A 20,929-nucleotide genomic window follows, 5' to 3' on the forward strand; every position below is an offset into this window, starting at 1 on the left:
TGGCTCCTCCTCCTTCGCTCCCCGCCCCCAGCGGGGCCGGCCCGGGCGGCGACCAGAGCGGCGACGAGAAAGGCGAGCTCGGCTGCGGTCCGGCCGGCTGTCGGCGCGCACCCGCTCCCGGCCCGGCCCAGTGCGGGGCCCGACGCCAGCGCTCCGGCCAGCGGCTCCAGGGTCGGCCGGTGCGTGCCCCCGGGAGCCGCGCGCCCCTGTTCCCAGTGGGGACAGGAACCGGCCGCGCCCCGGGCGCCCGGGACCCCCGAGGAGCCCGGCAGAGCCCGACGGGCCCGCAGCCGCGATGCCGGACGAGCTGACAGAGCCCGGGCGTGCCACGCCGGCCCGCGCGTCCTCTTTCCTCATCGAGAACCTGCTGGCGGCCGAGGCCAAGGGCGCCAGGCGCGCGGCCCAGGGCGGCGGCGGCCGCGAGGACGAGGAGGACGACGACGACGACCCGGAGGACGAGGACGCGGAGCAGGCGCGGCGGCGGAGGCTGCAGCGGCGAAGACAGCTGCGCGCGGGCTCGGGGCCCGGCGGGGAGGCGCGGGCGCGGGCTCTGCTCGGGCCTGGCTCGCTGGGCCTGGGTCCGCGGCCGCCCCCCGGCCCCGGGCCGCCCTACGCTCTGGGCTGCGGCCGCGCAACGCGCTGGTACCCGCGGGCGCACGGCGGCTACGGAGGCGGCCTCAGTCCCGACAGTGAGTGCGGGCGCGTGGATGGGCGGGCCAGACCGCGGGGTCCGCAACCTCCCCGCGCATCTGCTGCGGGGACTTTGTTTTCGTCTGCGCTCTTTTTGGGTCGCGCTCCTCTTGCTCGTGGCTGGGTGCGGGTCGTGTCTGGCCCCAGCAGAGACGGTGGCTTGGCGGGTTTGGAGGTCCCCTCTCGGGGAGAGGCTGTCCCCGCCCGGGGGGAGGTCTCACAGAGCCCGGGTTTCACCCAGTGCCAGGCCCCACGGTATTAAGGAGGCCGGGGAGCCGCGGAGAGGAACCGGGGGAGAGGGGAGGACAGACGGCTGGAGAAAGAGATCAGAAGAGGGAGTGGAATCCGATTGGTAAAGACAGAGGAGAGAAGGGAAGACGGGGATGCCCGGGAGCCGAAGAGAAGGGATGTTGGCGGAGAAAAGCTGAGAACAAGACACAGAAAAGGAAACCCGCTGGCGAGGGAGGGAAGAGAGAAAGGGTACAAGGAAGAAAGGAAGGAAGGAAGGACAGAGTAGACTGTCAGAGGCAGAAGGACGCAGGCGCCCAGCCGGGGAGCCACGGCTGCGAGGGGCTCGCCCGGGAGAAGAGGGCCTTCCCCAGCTCTGTGCCCTGAGGCCCCGGCCCTCGGAGGTGGCTGCGGGGTGCCCGGTGCGGGGAGCCCGCAGCTCCGAAGCCCCTACCTCACCCCTCCCTTTCTTTCTTGCTCCTCCCCCTCTCCTGCCTTTGTTCCCTGCTGAGGGTTGGGGGCTGGGAGTGGGGGTTCTCAGCCTCAGAACCCCCTCACTCGCACCCCCGAGTCATGTTCCCCTTCCCCAGGGCTGCTGCCTCCCTTGGGGAGGTGCCCTGTGCAGGGAGATACCTGGGAGGGAGACCAGAAAGCCATTCCGTCCAGGCCCCCAGGCTTTGCCGGCCCCCGCACCCCCAGAAGGCGCATTCACTCTGTGCAGCCGGCTCCCCAGCTCCTGGTTCTGGGGCTCCCGCCTGAAGCCCTTCTGCTCTGGGGCCTGCCCCCGTGTGCCCTGGTAGGTGGCCACAGACCTCTCCCCGCTTGGGTAATCCCCTCTCCGGTGTGTTTGGGGGACCTAGTTTCAGGGGATACACTCAGAAAGTCCACATCCCTCTTGTAAGTGTGAGCAGGTCTGAGTGCCTTCCCTGAAGGCAAGGGATCAAATGCAGGGCCGTCCTGAGGTGTGGGGGTGTTTTCGGAAGAAGGCCTTGAAGGGTAAAGTCCTTCCCCTGCCGCCGCCCCCACCTGCAGCCCCCGCCCCAGCCAGTTCCAGGAGGCTGCTGGGCCCCTTATTTCGTGCGATGCGGGTTAAGGGGTAGGGTCCCCGTTTGCACCAGAGCTGGTGAGCCAGCCCCGCGCCTTAGTGCAATTCACGGGCCTCTTCGCGTCTGGGGGTGTGGGGTGTTGTGGGGCGTTGTGGGGAGGCAGAGGCTCCCTGTCTGGTGGCAGGTGTGCCAGGCTGGAGCTCACCCTCTGCGGGCACCGTGCGGGCTTAGCCACCAGGGTTGGGCGGGAGCCCACACAGATCCGCACACCTCGGAGGGGCACCGGGCGGTGCATCCCAAGCCTCCACACAAGCCCACCGGTGCGGACGCTCCCGCCGGGAACCCGCCGATGCCCGGCCCACGGCCTTCTGAGAGCTGTCTGGCCAAACTCCAGCTGGACCACCAGCCCGGGGACCTTCGCACCGCGGCCCAGGCCAGATGGAGGGGCAGGCCGGCCTGAGGGGGCCCTGCACTCAGGCCTTGGCCTCTCGGGGCCAGGCCTGGAACCGGAGCCCTGCATGGCCTCGGGCCGGAGTATCTCCTCACCTCTGGGGGGCCAGGTGGAGTGGAAAGCCGAGCTTGGAGCACCGGGTCAGTGGGGGGCCCCCTGCAGACTTCGGACCCTGAACGCCCGCCCTGCCCCCATGCATGACCTGTGGGTTTGGGTGGCACGTGGAGGCGGCGTGTGTCTGCGAGCACCGTGTGTGTGGGTTCCCTGGGAGCGAGGCTGTCGGCTGCAGGGCATGTGCTGGGACGTCTGGGTTCGGGGTCAGGCCCTAGGGGTGAGTGGGCACCCCCGTGGCCCCTGGGCCGGGGAGTTTCCCTCGGGGGCTGTTTGCGGTGTCTGCCTCCCTCCTGCAGCGGCCTTTCTGTGCACGCGGGAACTCCCTCTGCCCTGAAAGTGCGCAGCGGCGGCCGCGGCGCAGCGGCTCCAACTCTGGGTGCTGGCGCGGCTGGGCGCGGCGGGGGCCTCTGTGCTGTGTTCTGCACACACAGCACGTTTCTCTGAAGGACATTGGCCTCCTGTGAGGGGGCCTGCGGGCCTCTGAGTTTTGACACTTTTCCACGGTGACAGGAAGCCCGTCTTCTGCTGTGCTTCCGCCTCGTGTGTCCCTCCTGTCTCCTTCGCTCTGTCTCCCGGTGGCAGTCTGGCCAGTGCGGCGCAGGGGCTGGCGTTCGGGCCGCGCCGGTCGCCCCGCCTCTCCCCAGCCCCCCTGCGACGTGCGCGCTGCGAGGCGGCCGTGCGCTGCGGGTGCCGCGGGAAGCCGGCGGCTGGGCCAGGAGTATTGCCTTGCTGAGTGTTGCCTTACCTGTAGCAGTGTGTGACCGCGAGGTGTGCTGGGCACAGATGGCGTCAGTGAGCGGGCCTGGGGAGCAGCCTGCGCAGCCAACCGTGTGCCCCTCTCTCCTCTGCAGCCAGTGACCGGGACTCACCGGAGACCGGCGAGGACATGGGCCGCGCCGAGGGCGCCTGGCAGCGGGGCCCCGGGCCTGGAGCGGTGGTGCGGGAGGCCGCGGAGCTGGCGGCGCGGGGCCCGGCCGCCAGCGCGGAGGAGGCGGCGGAGCTGGCGGAGGCTCCAGCAGCGGCGGCGGAGGCACGCGGCGGCGTGGCGGTCGGCGGCGGGCGAAAGAAGAAGACGCGCACGGTCTTCTCGCGCAGCCAGGTCTTCCAGCTGGAGTCCACCTTCGACCTGAAGCGCTACCTGAGCAGCGCCGAGCGCGCCGGCTTGGCGGCCTCCCTGCAGCTCACCGAGACGCAGGTCAAGATCTGGTTCCAGAACCGCCGCAACAAGTGGAAGCGGCAGCTGGCGGCGGAGCTGGAGGCGGCCAGCCTGTCCCCGCCGGGCGCGCAGCGCCTGGTGCGCGTGCCGGTGCTCTACCACGAAAGCCCCCCGGCCGCGGCCGCCGGGCCCCCCGCCGCGCTTCCCTTCCCGCTGGCGCCGGCCGCGCCCGCGCCGCCCCCGCCGCTGCTCGGCTTCTCCGGGGCCCTGGCCTACCCGCTGGCCGCCTTCCCGGCTGCCGCCTCCGTGCCCTTTCTGCGGGCGCAGATGCCCGGCCTGGTGTGAGCCCCGCCCGTGGGCCGCTCCCTGCAGCCGCCGCTGGGAGCTCTGCGGACGGCCGTGCAGCCTGGTGGCGCCAGGGCACAGGGGGTGCGGGCCCTCCAGGAGGAGGGTGCACCCTCTTGGCCTTGGGAGGCGAGCTTCGGCCCTGGCAGGCAAGGCTCTGCCCCAGGCTGCCCCCGAATGGAACAGGGACGCTACCTACCGACAGTGGCTCCCCTCACAGTTGTGAGGGTGAAATCTCCCCTCCCCCAGGGAAGAGGCCATCACAGGGAGACAGGCCATGCTGCCCAGAGCGCCTGGGGGACAGGCCTCAGCCTAGAAGTCAAGTTAGCCGTCCCCTTGGGAGCCGGCGCTGGGCCAGCCCGCAGCAGGGACCACCGGGGTGCTTCAGAGGTAGTCCCCTACCGGCACAAACGTCCCCTCCCGGGACCACGCAGGGACCGGCGTGGCAGGCCGCCTGAGGGTCCTGATCAGCCTCCTGGCCTGGCCGCTGGGGAAGGGCCTGCGGAGAGACAGCCCGGGGAAGGGGCCCCCGCGGAGGGGCAGCCGGCCGGCGGGGCGTCTCAGACCCTCGCTTCAGCAGACAGGGCCACACTGGGGCTCCTCTCTGGGGCCGCGGCCTCCAGCAGCGAAGTTGTTGTTTTCTTTTTTTTTTTTTTAATGAATCTACTTATTTGCGTATGGAATAAAAAGGGACGTTTTCTGGATGGTTCGGCTGCTTTGTGGTCAGTGGGGCGGGCCCTCCTCTGGGAGCCCCGATGGCTGGCTTGCCTTTTCTGCCTCTGGAGCGCTTCCCAGTGCTGACCGGGCAGAAGGAAGGCAGAGCCCCCCTCCAGGGGCAGGGGCGGCGTGTGGGAGCCTGAGGTCTGGGGGTGCACTCTGACCTCCCCTCCCTCCCCTGACTGGGAGGCCCAGCTGGGCCACAGAAGAGGTGGGGCAGGGGAGGGAGCTGGGGAGAAGGACGCAGAGTTTTGAGGTCCCCACGGAAGCCAGCAGCCACCAGGCAGGTGAAGGCGAACCGATCAGCCGCTTCCTTTGGCACGGGGCTGTGTGGTACCCTGTCCCCACCGTCCCCTCCTGCACTGCAGTTGAGAGGCATCTCTACCCAAATGGATTTTTTTCTTTCGACTAAAACGAAAACCCTGGCACCCTAGCAACGTCGGGGGAGGGATACTGAGCAAGGGCCTGGGTGTCACCGCGCCACCCCCCACCCCGCCCTGCCATCTGCAGTCGCTGGCGAGCGGGGGACACGGACCGACCACAGGCACAGGCCGGCTCAGGGCCGGGCCTGTGGGGCTCGGGGAGAGCTCGCTCCGGTGGCCGGGATCTCGGAGGCCGCCCGCCCCCGCCAGCCCGGTCCAGCGCCTGCCCGGTGGAGAAGGGTCCCAGTACGGGGCTGCGCTGTATTGTGTCGGCTTTTCCAGCCTGGGGAGAGGTCATTTGGGGCCCCATTGAGCCCCCTCGCAAACCTCCGTGGGGGCCTCAGGCCCAGAACAGGCTCCCCTGGGCCAAGACGCACAGCGACCCCCCCACCCTGTCGCACCCCAGCCCTCCCAGGGGAAGGCGCCACAGGGGTCTCCCCCACCCTAGGCAGCTGGTCTCTTCGTCTCTCCCTACCGTCCAGCCTTCCGACCAGCCATCGTCCGCGCCTGTCCCTTCCCTGCGCCCTGAGGCCGGGCCCTGCAGGCTCCCGGGGAGCAGTGGTGACCGGCAGTCACGGCATCCCCGGGCCCTAAGGTCTCCCCTCCGGGCTCCCAGTGCCGGATGCCCGACGGGGTGAGCACCTTGAGGGAAGTGGTTGTCCACCCTCCCCCGCAGCCCCCACCCAGGGGCGCTGTTGAACTACCATCTCCCCAACTCGGCCTGCCCTCCGCCCTGCCAGGCTCGGCCCCCTTCTGGGGGGGGGGAACAGGTAGCGGGGAAACACTCCGCTCTCAGCTGCTGAAACTCGTCATGATCCTAGACCGGACGTAGGATCTGCTTCAAGGAAATGAGTCGAGTTTGCAGGCCTTCGCCCGGTCAGCGAGGTGCCAAGGGGGCTCCTCCTGGCCACTCCAGGGGCGGTGCCCCCCATCTCTCTCTGCTCCCCCCCAGGACTGCACAGCCTTGGCTCTGGCTCTGCCTGCGACCCTTGTGCTCTGCGGCTTTGGTGGCAGCCCCTGCATTCAGCGGACACCTCAGCGCCAGCACGCCTTCAGGCCCGGCTCCCATGGCGGGCTTCCTGCAGGCGCAGGGCCGCCCGGCTTCTGCCCTCTCTCTGCTGGAAGCCAGCTGGTCGGGTGCTCCACGCAGCACGCGCCCGCGTCTCTGACGGCCATGGGATTTGGGGGTGCCGAGGTCACAGGGCTCTCAGACTGCAAATGGGATCATCGTCACCGAGCTGAAAGGAGCCATCACCGCCACGCGGCCGTTTTATTTGATTGTGGCCCACGTGGCTGCCATCTCGCAGCCCCAAGATGACGCCGTGGCTTCGGCAGGCGCTGCGTGAGGTGTGTTGCCTGGGTCGGCAGGCGGGTCTCCCTCAGCTGCAGGCGGGACCACGGCAACCAGAGGAAGGCGACCCCTGAGGCCGGGAGCCCGTGAGGCGTGCAGGGCGAGGAGCGCACGGGCGCCGCGGCCAGAAGCCCCTCCAAGGAGCGGAGAAACAGGCCCCCGGGGTCACAGGGAGGGAGGGTCTGTGCGGCCGCAAACGCGGAGCGGATCCGGAGAGAAGGGCTGTGTCTGTCTTTCCATGGAATTGGTGAAAGTGTGGACTGGCGAGCAGCCAAGGAGCGTGCGGGCTTTCCCAGGCGGGTGGATGGGGCAGCCGGGGCGGGCGGGGCGGGGAGGCCGCTGCCCTGCACGGAAGGCCGGGTTTCTCTCCTGAGCTACTGCCCAGGCACTGGAGCGCAGATACCTGGGCTCAGGGAAGCCGGCTCTACCCCATGAGGACCTGGCGTCCTGGGTGCTGCCCAGGGCAGCAGGACCAGAGCGGGGGCGGCGGTCACCAGTGGCAGAGCAGGCCCTGGTGGCACCAGGCTGGAGACTGCGGAGCCCCGAGCTCCAGCACCGTCGATTGCTCGCCAGCCTCGGCTTGTGGGCTCCGTCCCTGGCAGAGGAAGGGTGGCTCTGACCTGCCTCCGCCCGCCTGCCCGCCCCTCCCGAGCCGGCCCCTTGGGGCTGCAGGTCGCAGAGTCCCTGAGCCCAGGGCAGGCCCAGCTGCGGTCCCCCAGTGACCTTGAGCAAGACCCTTCTCTTCTCCAGGCCTCAGTTTCCCCATCGCAGACCTGGGCTGGGGGTCTGTAAGCTGTGAGTGGTCAACTTTCCCTGACCTGCTCGGGTGGACCAGGAGCCCAGGCCAGCGCCAGGGCGACACCCTCCCAGGCTGGTCCAGGGCGCACCAGGGTGTGGGTCTGGAGGAGTAGCCAGCCCCTCTGGGCCTCTCTGTCCCCTGCTGGGTAGTACCAGAGCCACGTCCTCAGCAGCGCCTTCCTGGGGGAAGCTGGAGCAGCAGCTGCCCCCAGAGCTCATCCCTCAGGGACCCGCCAGCAAGAGCTCCGGGCAGCCCTTCTTCGGGTCAAGGGGGAAGGTGGACTTGCCGTCTGACCACGACCCACAGCCGGGTCCTGTTCTGGTCAGAACCAGACCTGCGCCCCCATCCCCAGGTGCTGCCTCCTCCTGCCCTGCCCCCGCCCCAGCCGCCCCTTCAAGCCCCGGGCTGGCAGCAGCCAGCCGGCAGCAGGGGTCTCTCCTGCCTGTCCCCTTGAAAGCGCTGGTGAGGGACTGACCTGTGTCGTGGGAACCGCCCTGCGAGCTGGCAGATTCCACCACCTCCACTCTCCGCACCCATCTAGGCGTTCCTGCGCACCCAGGGCCTCCCAGGACCTCCCCCCGGCAAGCAAGCCGGGAGGAAGTTTTCCCGAAGCCCAGTGTCCCAGCTTCCCCAGGAGGGGAGCATCCAGGAGGAGGAGGAGGGGCTGGAGCCGGACAGGGGGCAGGGAGGGCATCAAGAGGGGGCAGGCGCGCGAGGCCGGCTTCTCTCCTTGTGCCTGTAGGTCTCCCAGCACCGGGCCGGCCTTCTGGCCTGTGCGATTCTCAGAAAGGGAAACTGAGGCCCAAGAAGAGCGGGGACTCTGGAGCAGGAGCTCTGTGAGGTCGCTCGGCCTGCCCCCTTGGCCCCTGAACCCCCTCCCCCCACCCGGTGCTGGGGAGGTCAGCCGCCCCGCCCTGCACAGGGAGCACCCAGGTGTCGCCCCGCCTGTCGGAATCACCTGGACAACTCCCTGTGGCCGCTCCCCTTCTGGTGGTCAGGGCAGGCGTCCGCCTCGCTGCTTGCCTGGAGCAGGGTTCCTGCTGGGAAGTGGGGTCCTGCCTCTTCAAATCCTCACCCCGGAGCATTGCCTGGCCAGGGGCGTCCACCCTTTTGGCGTCTCTGGGCCGGGCTGGGAGAAGAGCTGCCTTGGGCCACACATTAAATACATTGCGACAGGTAATCACACACACACAACAAAAACTCATGTTTTTAGTGAATTTATGACTTTGCGTTGGGCCACGTTCATAGCCACACTGGGCCGCGGGTCGGACGCCCCCGCAGCCCCTGCCTTCTAAGTCTTCCAGGGGCGACTCCGCCACGGCCGCTGCACAGCCCCGCTCCCACTCAGAGAAGGGGAGGCAGACGCCCCCTCCCAGGTGAATGGAAAGGGGGCCGCCGGCCCTCGCAGCACCAGGGTCTGAATCTGCAGCGGACACGCGGGACCACGGTGCCAAGAGAAAATCGCGAACCCGGTGGCCACATGGGCTCCTCAGTCCGGAGACCCGGCTGCCTGCTGGGCCCTCGCCAGCTCCCAAAGGCGTGGGCCTCGAACCCGTTTCCTCGATCACATAAGTAACAGTGTGTATCTCCCCAGCCAGGCGAAGATAGAAATAAGTTGTCTGCATTTGCACCATCGGAAAGCCAACTGCTTTCAAGCATCAGGCCAGGCAGTGGACTTACTGTTGTTTGAAAAACATTGTCGGTTCGAGACACACATGTGTTTACTGGTGGGATGATGTCTGCGTGTGCTTGAAAATATCCCCACAAAAATAAACAAATGAACCAAATACTAACAATGAACAGGAGCCACACAGATGGCGGAGGATTGGTCAGGAGTTCGCTGGTGCTTCTCGAATGGGGGAAGGCCCCGGGGGTGGGTTTGCAGGCTCCCTCTCTTTCGTTTCACAGTTGAAAACTTCCGTAATAAAAACGCTTTTAGAAAGGACCAGGAACACCAGGGCGCGCGCTCCCGGCAGCCAATCTCTTGGCCCGGCTGTTTGCGGGAAGGTTTGTGTTCTTCCCGTGGGTTCATTCGATCCCTGCGGACGCGTTTCAGCCTCAAATCTCTTTGTCCACGAAGCTTCCCCGCGCCACCCCTCCCCCACCGGGCCTGGCGCCCCTCTGTGGGCCTCTGGGGCTCCCCACCCGGCCCGCGGGCGCCCCGGGAGCCTCCAGGGAGGCCCTGAGACCTGCGGGGTCGCTGGCGCCGCCTCCCGGCCCCGCGCTCGAGTCCCCAGCGCCGACCTCGACCTCCAGCTGGCAGTGCAGCCGGTCTGACCCCGCTGTGGGCTCGGGAGACCGAGCCTGGCGGCTGACCCTCGGGGCCCCACGTCGTGTCTTTGGTTTGCTGATGCGTCCCGGACACTGTCGGGGACCCTGGGCCCACGGCGTCCGAGACTGCCGCAGAAGGCGGGTTGGGTGGCCCACGCGTCGCTGCGCACGAGATCCCTGGGGGCAGATGGGGCAGGGGGTCACGCACTTGGGGCTCCATTCGGAGAGGCAGACCAGTGCGAGGGGCGCGCCCGATCCCCGGGAAGGGGGACGCGCTCCAGACCCCCGCTCCAGACCCTGGGGGTGTTAGGGCCCAGGCGGGGGAGGGGGGGGCCAGGAGGGCCGGCAAGGTATGCCGCGGGGCATCTGGGATCGGGGCGCCACAGCGCGGAATGGCGGGTCGTCCAGAGGTCTCGCCAACCCCCTGGAATGGTGCCTGGCGGGAAGGTGCTGACCCGCACAGCCTCGGGGGTGCCCGCGCGGCTCCGCCTGCCCGGCTGCGCGCTTCTCTCCTCGCCCAGGGTCCGCTCAGTCGGTCTCCGCCTCCCGGCCTCTCTCTCCTGGTTCTCCGGTCCCTGCTCTCCTCCGCCCGCGCGCCCGTGCCCGTTGAGCAGGGTCTCCCTTCGTCACATTTCCTTTTCCACATGATTCCTCCCCTCTGCGGGCCGGCCCGTGTGGGCTCGGGAGCCCGGGGGGTTCCCTTTAAAGGTTTAATTTCTTTGCCGAGACGTCTCCTTGACTTAGGCACCGATTGCGACCCGCGAGGCCCTGAGTCGCCGCGGTCGGGCTTGGGGGAGTCGGCATCGCCACCTCGCGTCCTAAGCCCGCGCCTGCCCCGCCGGGGCCCTGGAACCGGCCGGGGCCCTGGAACCCGCCTCGGATTCCCGGGAGGCAGAGGAGGGTAACGACGCCCAGGCGCGCGGGGCCGCCCAAGCCTGAATGACCGAGAGTGCCACCGGCGCCTGCCCCGCGGCTCTCGCGTCCCGCGGACGCCCACGCACAGCGCCCCTGCTCTTCCCCGGCCTCCCGGCAGCGGCTTCGGAGCTCAAGGCCAAGGCCGTTCCAGATCCTCCGGGCGCGCGGCCTCCGAGCGCCCTGCCCCCGCCCCGCGGTTCCTCCGGCCCCGCCCCCACCCTGCCCGCTGGCGCCCGGGCCCCCTCCCCGCCCCCCGCCGGGCTCACCTGGCGTCTCGCAGGCGTCTGGGAGTCTAGCTCGGCCTTTGCGCCCCGCCCCTCGGTTCTCACCTCGCCCCTTCCCGCTCCCCGTTCCCCCGCCTTTCGCTTTCCCCTCCGGCTCGGCGCGGGGATCGGCCGGGCCTCCAAGCCAGCGCCTTGAGAAGGGCGCCGAGCTCGAACTAAGGGCAGGGGCTGGGGCCAGAGAGAGGGGCGGTGCCCGCCGGGGTCCCGGAAGGCCTCTGCAAGGAGGCGCTATTAACCCCGAAGGCTAGAGAGGACGGAGGCTGGAGGCACGAAGGCGGAGAGCTTGCGGTTGTCTGGCGCCTCGGCTTTTGGAGGGGCAGCCCCACCGGGCTCTCTGCCGTCTGGGCGGCCGGCAGAGTACCCTCCGGTGCATAGGGCACCCACTTTCTGCTTTTCTCTCGGGGAAGCGTGGGGAGCAGGTTAAGAAGGCGCGGCTCTGGGAGAATCCCTTCGCCTTCCTGCGCTCAGCTTGCCCATCGGTGGAACGGGTAGGTAGCCCTGGCGAAGGGAGCGCCATCTAATGACGAGAGCGCAGGCTCAGAACTTGCCGCCCTGCGCCCAGCCTTCCGTGCGGCTCTCAGCACCCACCGCAGCCCCGGTAGCGCCGAGGCGAGACGCTCAACCCGCAGGCCCCGGGCGTCGACCTGGGCCCCGACACCGCTGTGTGGCTGCGCCTGGGGGCAGCCCCACCAATGCCCCCGCCCCCCACTCGCACGCACGCACGGCCGTGCCCCTGGCGCTCCCGCCAGGACAGCCACGCCGTGGGCACGCAGGCGCAACAGCCCTTCCTGATCCCAGCTGCACCCGGACCTGGCAGACACCCACTGTCCTGAGCACAAAAACCACCCGCCCCTTGCCACGCCCCAGGGGAGACCCCAGGCCTCCACATGCCTGTACCCTCATCCTTCCCCCCCATCGCCATGGGCAACTGCGCCTCTCAGACCCAACCACAAAACTGGCGCTCTGTTCAGTTTCCAGATATGGACACAGATCCTGGCCCAGGGCCTTGGCCCCCCCCCCCCCCCGCCCCAGGGATGGGTGGCCCTGGCCCCACCCCCTCCCACTGGCACGCCCTTGGAGCTGGGAAGTGATCGAGCGCTTTATTCGAATTGTCTCAAATCCCCTCGGTAACCTGGATGGGGCCGATGTCCCCATTTCATGACCGAGGACTGAGGTCCTCGTCCACCACCAGATTACAGACACCACCTCTCCGGGAAGACAGAGATGTGTCCAGCTGGTTCCCAGCGGGGAAACGGCAGGCACTCAGCCCCAAAGCCCGGCTCCTCCTCCAGCTTCCTCTGCCTCCCCCGAGCTCCCCGAGGTGGGTGTCTCAGAGGCGACCCTGGGCCCCAGGCTTTGCCTCGGACGCCGGCACTGCTGAGCGCCTTCCCTGGAATTGTCTAAGGCCTGCGGAATGCCTGGGATGGATGGGGCTTTCGGGGGGCCCCAGGGAGATGCTCCGGCCGGCAGAGACCTGCGTGCGCAGCAGGACTGGAGAGAAAGACGCCAGCCTGCTGATCCGTGATGATTCACACTGTTTATGTAGACAGGGTCCCTTAAACATACTCCATTCCTGGAGGTGACGGTGACAGCCTCGGAGCCACCTCCCCAGCAAACCCCCAGATCCAGCCCGGCCCACCTTCTGTACCCATTTTACAGACAAACCCAGCGCGGCCCCGAGACAGGCAGGAGCCAGCCACCACGCTTGGCTTCCGTCAGCTCCTGAACCCAGCCAAGGTGGCAGTGGGGACAGAGGGCAGGCCTCACCCCACACAAGGAGCGCCCCCCCCCCGCCCCTGCCTTGTTGAAGGGAAGGGGAGAAGGAGTCGATGAGGATGCCCGCCCTCCGCGTGGTATCATGGGATCTGCCCCTGCCCAGGACCTCCAAGGGACTCCCCTCTGAAAGTCGGGTTCTCTCCAAGGGCCTGGCAGAGGGGCACACCCAGGACCGGGCCCCAGGACCCCAGCCAGTCCGAGCTCGGGTTGCGCTGTCCTTAGCGGCTAGCGGGCTGGGACACGCGCTGTGCGGGCGGGTGTGAGTGTGTGTGGTGTGTGTGCGTCAGAGCCGCCCTCTCCCAGGCGCTGAGGGCGGGCGGAGGCGGGGAGCTCAGGGTGCGTTCCGCGCGAGCATCCGCCGGGGTTGGAGAACTCCCTCCGTCCGTCTGGCACAGGCCCGGCCTCCTCTCGGCTCAGAGCGCCGCGCCCGGGCGCTCGAGACGCGGGCCCAGGGAGCGCCGGGTCGGCAGACCCCGCCCGGGAGCGCTGGATCGTTTGGCCAAGTTCGCTCTGCCTCCCCGTCTCCGCCCGGGCTTCTCGCCCCTTCCGCGGCCCCCGGCCCCGCCCGCGCCCCTTTCCCGGAGCCGCAGCTCCGCGCGGAACCACAGCGTCAGCACATCCGGGCCTCGCTCCCTTTGGTTTGAGTTTGTTTCTTAAATCGCGAAAACCCATTTCCCTAAATGGGCGGGAGCCCGCTACGCTTCCCGGGGTGGGTGGGGGGGGGAGTGGGGGCGTCGGCCCCCGCTGCCCCCACCCGCGCCCCCACCGGCACCCCCGAGGCCCGGCATTGATCCCGCATCTTGTGTACATCGCATTAGTCCTAATGGTTTAGCTGATGATTCAACTTCTTTTTCGCTAAAAGCCGACCCTCGGTCCTCACTCCTCCTCCGCCTCCGCCTCTCCGGCCACGCAGGCCCCTCCGCGGCGCGCCTGCGGCCCCTGCTCTCCGGACCCGCTGGCCCCCAGAGACGCGGCTCCTGGAACCGGCGCCCGGGCTCCACACGGACCGTGTAGCCGCCTCCCGAGGAGCCCGGGGCCGGGGTGGGCTCGGTCCAGGGAGGAGCTGCGGTGGGGACTTGGGCCCCCTGGCGCGTAAAATGCAGAACTTAGACCTGAGCCAACTGGAGGCACCCGCACCTCTCCTCCTCCCTCCAGACTCGGACCCGGGCAGGACCGTGGACCGATGCAGAAGCGGGGAGACCCCCACGCGCTCTCGGGAGGGCCCCTGGCTCTCGCGCTGCTCTTTCTACCCGCGGGAGGCGCCCCCCGGGGCTGGGCTCCGGGTTGCCCATCCCCTCGGAGCAGAGCCCGGCTGTCCGCAGAGCCCAGGACGTGGGCCGAAAGGAAGGGGAGGCACCGGGACGCCTCTGTCCTCGACCCCCGCTCCCTCCTCGGTCTCCAGCCCAGGGACCCTCCCGGCCTGCGGAGTGCAGATGCTCGCTGGCCCGAGCTTGGGGAAGCTGCGACCCTGCGAGCTGGGCCCTGCGCGGAGGGGCGTCAACACGACCTGTCCCCGACGCCTCCCGGCTGGACCCCGTCTGATTTCACACGGAAACGGTGACCGCTTCCTGTTGTAGAAAATGGAGGAAATCCAGGCAAGAGAAAGAAATAATAAGGCACCACAAATCTGACTACGCGGAAAGAGCCAGAGGGTTCACTAGTTTGCTTTCTCTCATTGTTTATTTGTTTATATGTAGAATAGGCATCATGTCGGAACCCCGCGAAACTCGACGCGGTAACAGGTAGCGGGTGCAGAGCCGCCCCCTCCTTAACCGCAGAGGAAGATTGGCCGGCGGGGGAAAGCGACGTGGTAAGAGTGCAGTTCGGTGAGTGTGGACGAACTCACAGAGTGCGTAGCCACCATCGCATCTTTTTTCTTTCTTTTTGGATCAGAAAGGAAGACGTTCACGTCAACGTCTAGAAGGGCGATGTTCAGAGACGCACTCCATACCCTCCTCTTCCTCCTCCGTCTTATTCAACGTGACCAAAGTTACTCATGCGCACCAGTTTAGATGTCCTCTATTTCCATAAAAAGGAAAAAAAAAAAAACAACCGGAATACCCCCACCCTGGCTCCCTCCAGAGGACGCACCGCCCGCCCTGCCTTTACTTCCAAAGAGCGCGCTTATGCTGCTGTTTCCAAGGGCGCTGGCCTGAAGGGCAGCAGCGAGGTTCGCAGCGGACAGCTGCGGCGGTGCGGCAAGCCAGCGCGTGCGGCCCGCTGGTCCCGGGCGTCCCGCCCCTGCAGGCCGCGCGGGGAGGCGGCCGCACTCCCATAACCCTGCCCTCCCGCAGCCGCCGCGCAGGCTGGGCGCAGGCTAGGGTCACCGGTTCCCTCTCAGACCACTTTTCACCCTTTCTTTTCTCTGCACCTGCCATGTTATCTGTCCCCCCACTCCCTTCCAGCCTGCTAGTCTCCCGGAGACCCCGGGCCACCGGCGCCCAGGCCGGGGAGGTGGGTGCCCGCCGGCTCCAGCTTCCTCGGTCTGGGTCTCAGGGGGCCTCCTGCACTCTCCAGACGCCCGCCGCAGCGCCGTTGGCGAGGGGCCGGCCGCATCCTTCCGTGGTGCCATTCCCAAAGGCTGCTGAGCCACCTCTGTGGCTCCCTGCACGCCCTCCACCCTGCTCCACACCCTGAGAAGAGCAGGTGGGTGTGCCACGCAGCCCCCGGCCCAGGAGCTCCCTGCAGCCAACTCCCCACTGGCCTCCGGGAAGCCCGTGTGAAGGGAACCTCCTGGATCTCCGCCACGGCTCCTTCAGATGGGGGTCCGCTGAGCAGCCGCTGGGCTCTGACCCCTTCCCCCGCACCCTCGCTTCCCTTGAGGGTCTCTGCTCTTTCCTGTCTGCCTTACAAGACCAGGGTCTCCTGGGGCAGGATTCAGGCCCTGCCATCGGACAAGTCCTTTGGGATCACTTAGCTGGGGATTGAATCCGAATCTGAAAAGCGAGTCTAACATTGGCTCTTTAGGCTACATGCCCCAGAGACCGGAGGCGCTCCAGGGCAGTGGGGGCCCACGGGGGACCAGAGCGGGGCTGCCTGGTGGGCAGTGTCTCGCTGTTCTGCCTGTGGGTTCGGGTTCCGGTTCCGGTTCCGGGCCTCATCAGCTGCTGGGGTGGGGGCCAGTGCCTCGCCTGTCAGGATTAGCATTGTTCGCTGATGTGGCTTCGCGCGTCACGTTTATAGATTTATTTCAGGATGTAAAATGCATTTCTCGCTGCGGCTGTCTCCACAGAGTTTGAAGTTCGCTGGGTCGTGTCGGAGTTAGTTATTTATGTATTTATTTTACCTTATATTCCGTTTTTAAAACCTTTGGAGAAGTAATACATAGTTTTCTTCATGTTTTGCATAGGTATTGTGTTAGGGCTCTCCAGGAAAAAAAAAAAGAACCAAGATAAGGCCCACTTTGGAGGGGACTGAGGCGCCATTGTCCTGTGTACAGTGTTTCTTGTCTCTTGTCTTGTCAATAAATGTCCGGTTTTCGCAGCACGTGGCTGGATACTTTCTGGACACATGCTGGCCAGCAAAGCCTTTGGCTCAGGTGACGGTGGGGTGGGCCCTTCCGTGCCAGTCCTGAGGGGGAGCCCTCGCGCCTGGCAGAGTCCTTGCTCTTCAGCCCCTCCACTGATTGGGCGAGGCCCACCCACGCCAGCACATTTACGTCCTGCCCACGGACTTAAGTGCTAACCTCAGCTAGAAAACGCCTTCATGGCAGCCTTGAGATGGAGTCTGAACAAGGAGCCACGTCCGTGCGTGACATCGGCCTCTCACGTTTGCGGGCTCCCATCCCTCTTTTAACCCCCCGCCCCAGCCCTTGCAGAGCCGCGCTGCCCGGCCCTGGCCCTTCACAGGCACTGCGTGACGCGACGTGGGGGGGAGCTGAGCAGCGTCCGTGCGTCCTGGGCTCTTCAAACCGCGCGGTTTCCCCAGGTGCAGCCCTGTTTTGGGTCCGGCCCGTGGGGAGCAGGGCCAGCCCTGTGCAGCCTTGTCTCAGCACGTGGCAGCAGGCTACCCAGTCCCCTCCCCACCAGAGGGTGGGCCCCTGTTCATCGCATCCAGGTCCCTGGGCCTCACCAAAGGCAGGGCCGGTGCAGGGAGAGAAGGGGGGGCCGGTTTCTCTCCCGCTGTCCTGGGGGTGGTGGCTGAGGGGGCGGGAGGGGCGGGCCACAAGGTCGGCTGACAGCATACACCTGTGACAGCATACACCTCGGGCGGCTTAAAGGTGACGACGCGGAATGAAGGAGCGTAAGGAGACTGCAGGTGCTCCGAAGTGGCGCCTGACCCCAGGCAAGGGGGGGTGCAGCACTCTCCCCCCTCGCCTCTCACCAGTGAACCCTTTTGGGGTTTTGCGGGCCTCGCAGCTACAGACCACACGCCCAGCCTGGTCCTGTGATGAGGTTCTGACCAGTGGGTGTGTGGAGAAGCGCCATATGCAATTCCAGATCTTTCTCTTAAAGGAAGCTGGGCGGCCCTCGCGCCTTCTCCCCACTTCCTGGCTGCCTGGGAAAAGGTTGCAATGTCAATTGTGGGCCTGTCACCTAGAGCAAGGCAGGGCCTCAGACAGGGGGAGCCGGGCGCAGGCAGCGCTGCCCTGCCCCTAGACCGTCCCCCCGCTTGCATTCTTATGTGTCCTGTGTAAGCCACTGTGACTTGGTTTCTGCTTAGGAAACTGAGTCAGCGTCTTAACTAATACAAGAGGCCTTTCCAAGCTGGGCCAGTCAGCGCCTGCGTTTGGCTGCTGATGACAGAGCCCGGAGCCCAGCCCGTCGGTGGGCTGCCCGGGGCTTGTGTGGTGCTCCACGGAGGCACCCCGACCCCGGGGCCCCTTTGGTAGGTTTTTGTCTGCCATCCTAATACACGGGTCCTAGCCTCCAGTCACAAGACAGCTGCCAGAGCTCCAGCCCTCATATCTTCATCCCATTCAGGAAGAAGCTAAGGGGCCTCCTCCCAGCTTTTAGGGGCCCCTTAGCTTCTTCCTGAATGACAGAGGCCCCTTCTGCTGCCTTCTGCCTTTATCTTGTCTTCCTGAGAGGGAGCTTTTAATGACTACAGCAAAGTTGGGGGGCGTACAGGGAGGCAACTAGGAGATGCTGCACAGAGGAGGTTCTGAGTTATGGCTACAAATCAGTAACAAGATCAGGGCTTTCATAAAGACTTTATGTATTTTTAGAGAGGGGAAGGGAGGGAGAAAGAGAGGGGAGAGAAACATCAATGTGCGAGAGAGGAGGTTCTGAGTTATGGCTACAAATCAGTAACAAGATCAGGGCTTTCATAAAGACTTTATGTATTTTTAGAGAGGGGAAGGGAGGGAGAAAGAGAGGGGAGAGAAACATCAATGTGCGAGAGATACATTAATACATTGATCAGTTGCCTCTCGCACGACCTCCTACTGGGGCCCTGGCCCGCAGCCCAGGCCTGTGCCCTGACTGGGAATTGAACTGGCGGCCTTTTGGTTCACAGGTCGGCGCTCAGTCCACTGAGCCGCACCAGCCAGGGCAAGATCGGGACTTTTCAAAGACCTTCCGTAGGGACCAGGCTCCCGGGCTCGACCTCAGCTCCTGCCCAGGCAGCAGGGCGGGGGTGTCCAGCCCCCGACGCCTGGGCCTGGTGACGGCTCTAGTGCACCAACGGAGTGCGGCGTGCTGTGCGGCGGGGCGGTGCAGGGCAGGGAGGGGCTGACGCTCGTGCTGTCCTGCCGTGTGGCTTTGGGCAAGGCCCTTGACCTCTTTGAGCTGCCGCATTCCCCCTGGTTCCTGCTGCACGGTGGGCCGGGTGGTCGCCAGGGAAAACCGCGTGCAAGCACCTCTCTGCACGTGGGGCGCAGCCGGTGCTGGCAGCGCGGCGGCCAGCGAGGAGGCAACCGCTTGGTGACGGCGCCCAGGGAGCGGAGGCCCAGGCGCAGGGCGGGATCTCAGGCGGCTCCGGCCAGTTTCACGTCCCCCCGGGAGCCCTGAGCCTTGGACGTCTGCCCTGCTGGACAAGCCCATCTGTTATTTTTATTACAAATTGCCACTCAATTGGCTTAACCCAGGGGCTGTAACCGAACGTAGCGTAGTGATTGCCCCTCACTCTCCTCGCCCACAGCCCCGGAGCCAGGAGGGAGGGCAGCAGAGAGAGCGCCCACGAGGGCAGAAGTCACCCCCCTCAGCGCCTGCGGGGCCGGGGCCCCCTCCTGAGAACCGGCTTCAGGTGAAGAGCCTATCTGTCTCCAAAGACCTCAGAGGACGGTTTCCGTGCATTAGGGCCTGGGTTCGAGGGCCTGGCCAGCTGTGATCGGCCCCACTGGCCTGGCCTTGGGGTGGGGACGTGGAGGACCATGGGTGGCCCGGGCAGTACTAGTAACAGGAGAATCGCCAGCCCAGAGGGCCGGCACACCCGCCGGCTCCCCAGAAGTAGGCAGCAGTGGGGCTCAGCCTCCCGTTGCATGGGTCCAGGGGGCTCTCACCCGCCCAGGAGTGGGGGAGTGGGGGGAGGAGCCTCATGAATACCCACGTCTCTGCGCTGTCCGGGGCCTCGGGTCTCTGCCAGCCTGGGTCTGGGCTGCGGCGCAAGAGGCCAGGGCCCGGCCTCTGTCGGGTGGGTCGTGGATGGCCGGGTGCTGCCTCCCACAGCCTGGCCAGGGGGCAGCAGCCCAGAGGCCGAGTCCCGGGGTCGGACGGAGCCCAGCGGGCATAGACATGTGCAGACGGCAGTCTGAAGCCCCCATGGCGGGGGCACCAGGCTCGCCGGGAGGGGGCCCGGGGCTCAGAAAGGGGAGCCCCGCCATTCACAGACGTTTTGTTCCGCCAGCCCCCTCTGGATCTTGCCTGTGCTTCCACATTTTTTGAAAAAGATTTCTTTTATTTATTTTTAGAGAGAGGGGCAGGGAGGGAGAAAGAGAGAGAGAGAAGCATCCATGTGTGGTTGCCTCTCGCTCGCCCCCTCCTGGAGACCTGGCCGGCAGCCCAGGCCTGGGCCCTGACTGGGAATTGAACTGGCGACCCTTTGGTTCACAGGCCGGCGCTCAGTCCGCTGAGCCGCGCCAGCTGGGGCTGTCCTTCCACATTGTAAGAGGAGCAAGTGCACAGGCTCAGGTCAGACGCCCCGGGTCCCCTTTCCCTGTGCAGTAACCATGTCTCCTAGGGCAGGTGGCCAAGCTGCAGCGCCCGACCCCCTTTTCTGCCTCTGCCAGAGGGAATCTAATTCGAACTCTTCCAGAGGCCCACAGAGCCTGCCGCCCGCAGCACCCACACGGGCACCGGGGACCCGGAGCCTGGTTCGAGGGGTGCCAGTGCCGCTGACGGTGTGGGGAAGCCTGGAGGCTGCAGCCCCCGCCCTCCTGGGGCCCCGGCGTGTAGATGCTGAGCCAGGCAGCCCCACCCCGCCCCCAGGAGCCACGCACAGTCCCACCGGCAAGACGGCGGAGAAGGGGGGGCGGGGCGCCATCGCGCGGCAGGACTGGTGACCGAGCAAGTGGGGAGAGCCACGCACAGGGGGCGGCGGGTGGGGCGGGTCCCCACGGAGGGGCACTGAGAGCGAAACCGAACGGGGGGGGGCGGGAATTACCCTGATGGAGGAGGCTGTGGGGGGCAGGCTGCGGGGAGAGCGTTCCAGAGAGAGGGGACGGCTTGAGCACAGGTGCCAGGCCGCCAGGCTCCCAGGGGAGGTGGGGGTGAGTCGTGGGTGCTGCGGGGGGGGTCGCCGCAGACGGAGTCCTCGAGTCCGGGGAGCGGGCGGAGGAGCGGCTGCGGGGCCTGCAGGCAAGCCCGGCCGCGACCGCTGGCTGGAGCCTGGGCTGCCCTCCGAGGGCCGCGGTCAGGGCCGGGGGCTGCTTGGGGTTTTATCGCTCTGGCCGCAGCGGGGCAGGGAGACCCGGCGGCTGGGCCGACCGCATGGGGGGGAAGCCGGTGGGTGACGATGCTTCCAAGGCTGGGAAGGTGCTGGAGGGCAAAGCTGAGCAGCCCAAGGAGGTGCCGGGGCCCCCCAAGTCGCGCGGGGGCTCCCTGGGCGGAGGGCAGGTGTGGGCTCAGGCGTGAGGTCCTAGGCTTGGGGAGGGCCCGGGGCTCCCTCTGAACTCCGCCTCCTCCTGACTGCGCAGCAGGTGCCCCCAGGGGCCACGTCCCCTCTGCAAGCTGGGTGGGCCGCCCCTCCCCCTCTGCCCCAGCCCGCGCCCTGTCTGTCCGCATCCTTCCCGGCCCTGCCACCCCATCGTTCAGTGAGTTCTCGCTGCCCGCCCGTTCGGTGCCCGGCCCAGGAGGGGTATCTTCCCAGAACATGGGCAGCCAGAGAGCGCCACAAAGACCAGGGACCCAGGAGCTGGGCCTTACCCAGAGGTCACGCCCTTTATCCCCAGCCTGCGTGTGTCCGCCCATTGGACCCAGGTGTCAG

The 20,929-nt window shown here is 67.0% G+C and overlaps 1 protein-coding gene across 1 annotated transcript; it reads left to right on the plus strand.

Annotated features, from left to right (window-relative positions):
* The first annotated feature begins 295 nt into the window (after window positions 1-295).
* Window positions 296-4,030, plus strand: HMX1 (H6 family homeobox 1). Its single transcript, XM_054581903.1, has 2 exons — window positions 296-689; window positions 3,381-4,030. The coding sequence occupies exons 1-2, from the start codon at window positions 296-298 to the stop codon at window positions 4,028-4,030; spliced, it is 1,044 nt and encodes a 347-aa protein (XP_054437878.1).
* Window positions 4,031-20,929: the final 16,899 nt, after the last annotated feature.

The sequence above is a fragment of the Pteronotus mesoamericanus genome, unplaced genomic scaffold (genome assembly GCF_021234165.1).
Source record: "Pteronotus mesoamericanus isolate MK-2021 breed Mesoamerican mustached bat unplaced genomic scaffold, CSHL_Meso_final contig_68, whole genome shotgun sequence".
NCBI lineage: Eukaryota > Metazoa > Chordata > Mammalia > Chiroptera > Mormoopidae > Pteronotus > Pteronotus mesoamericanus.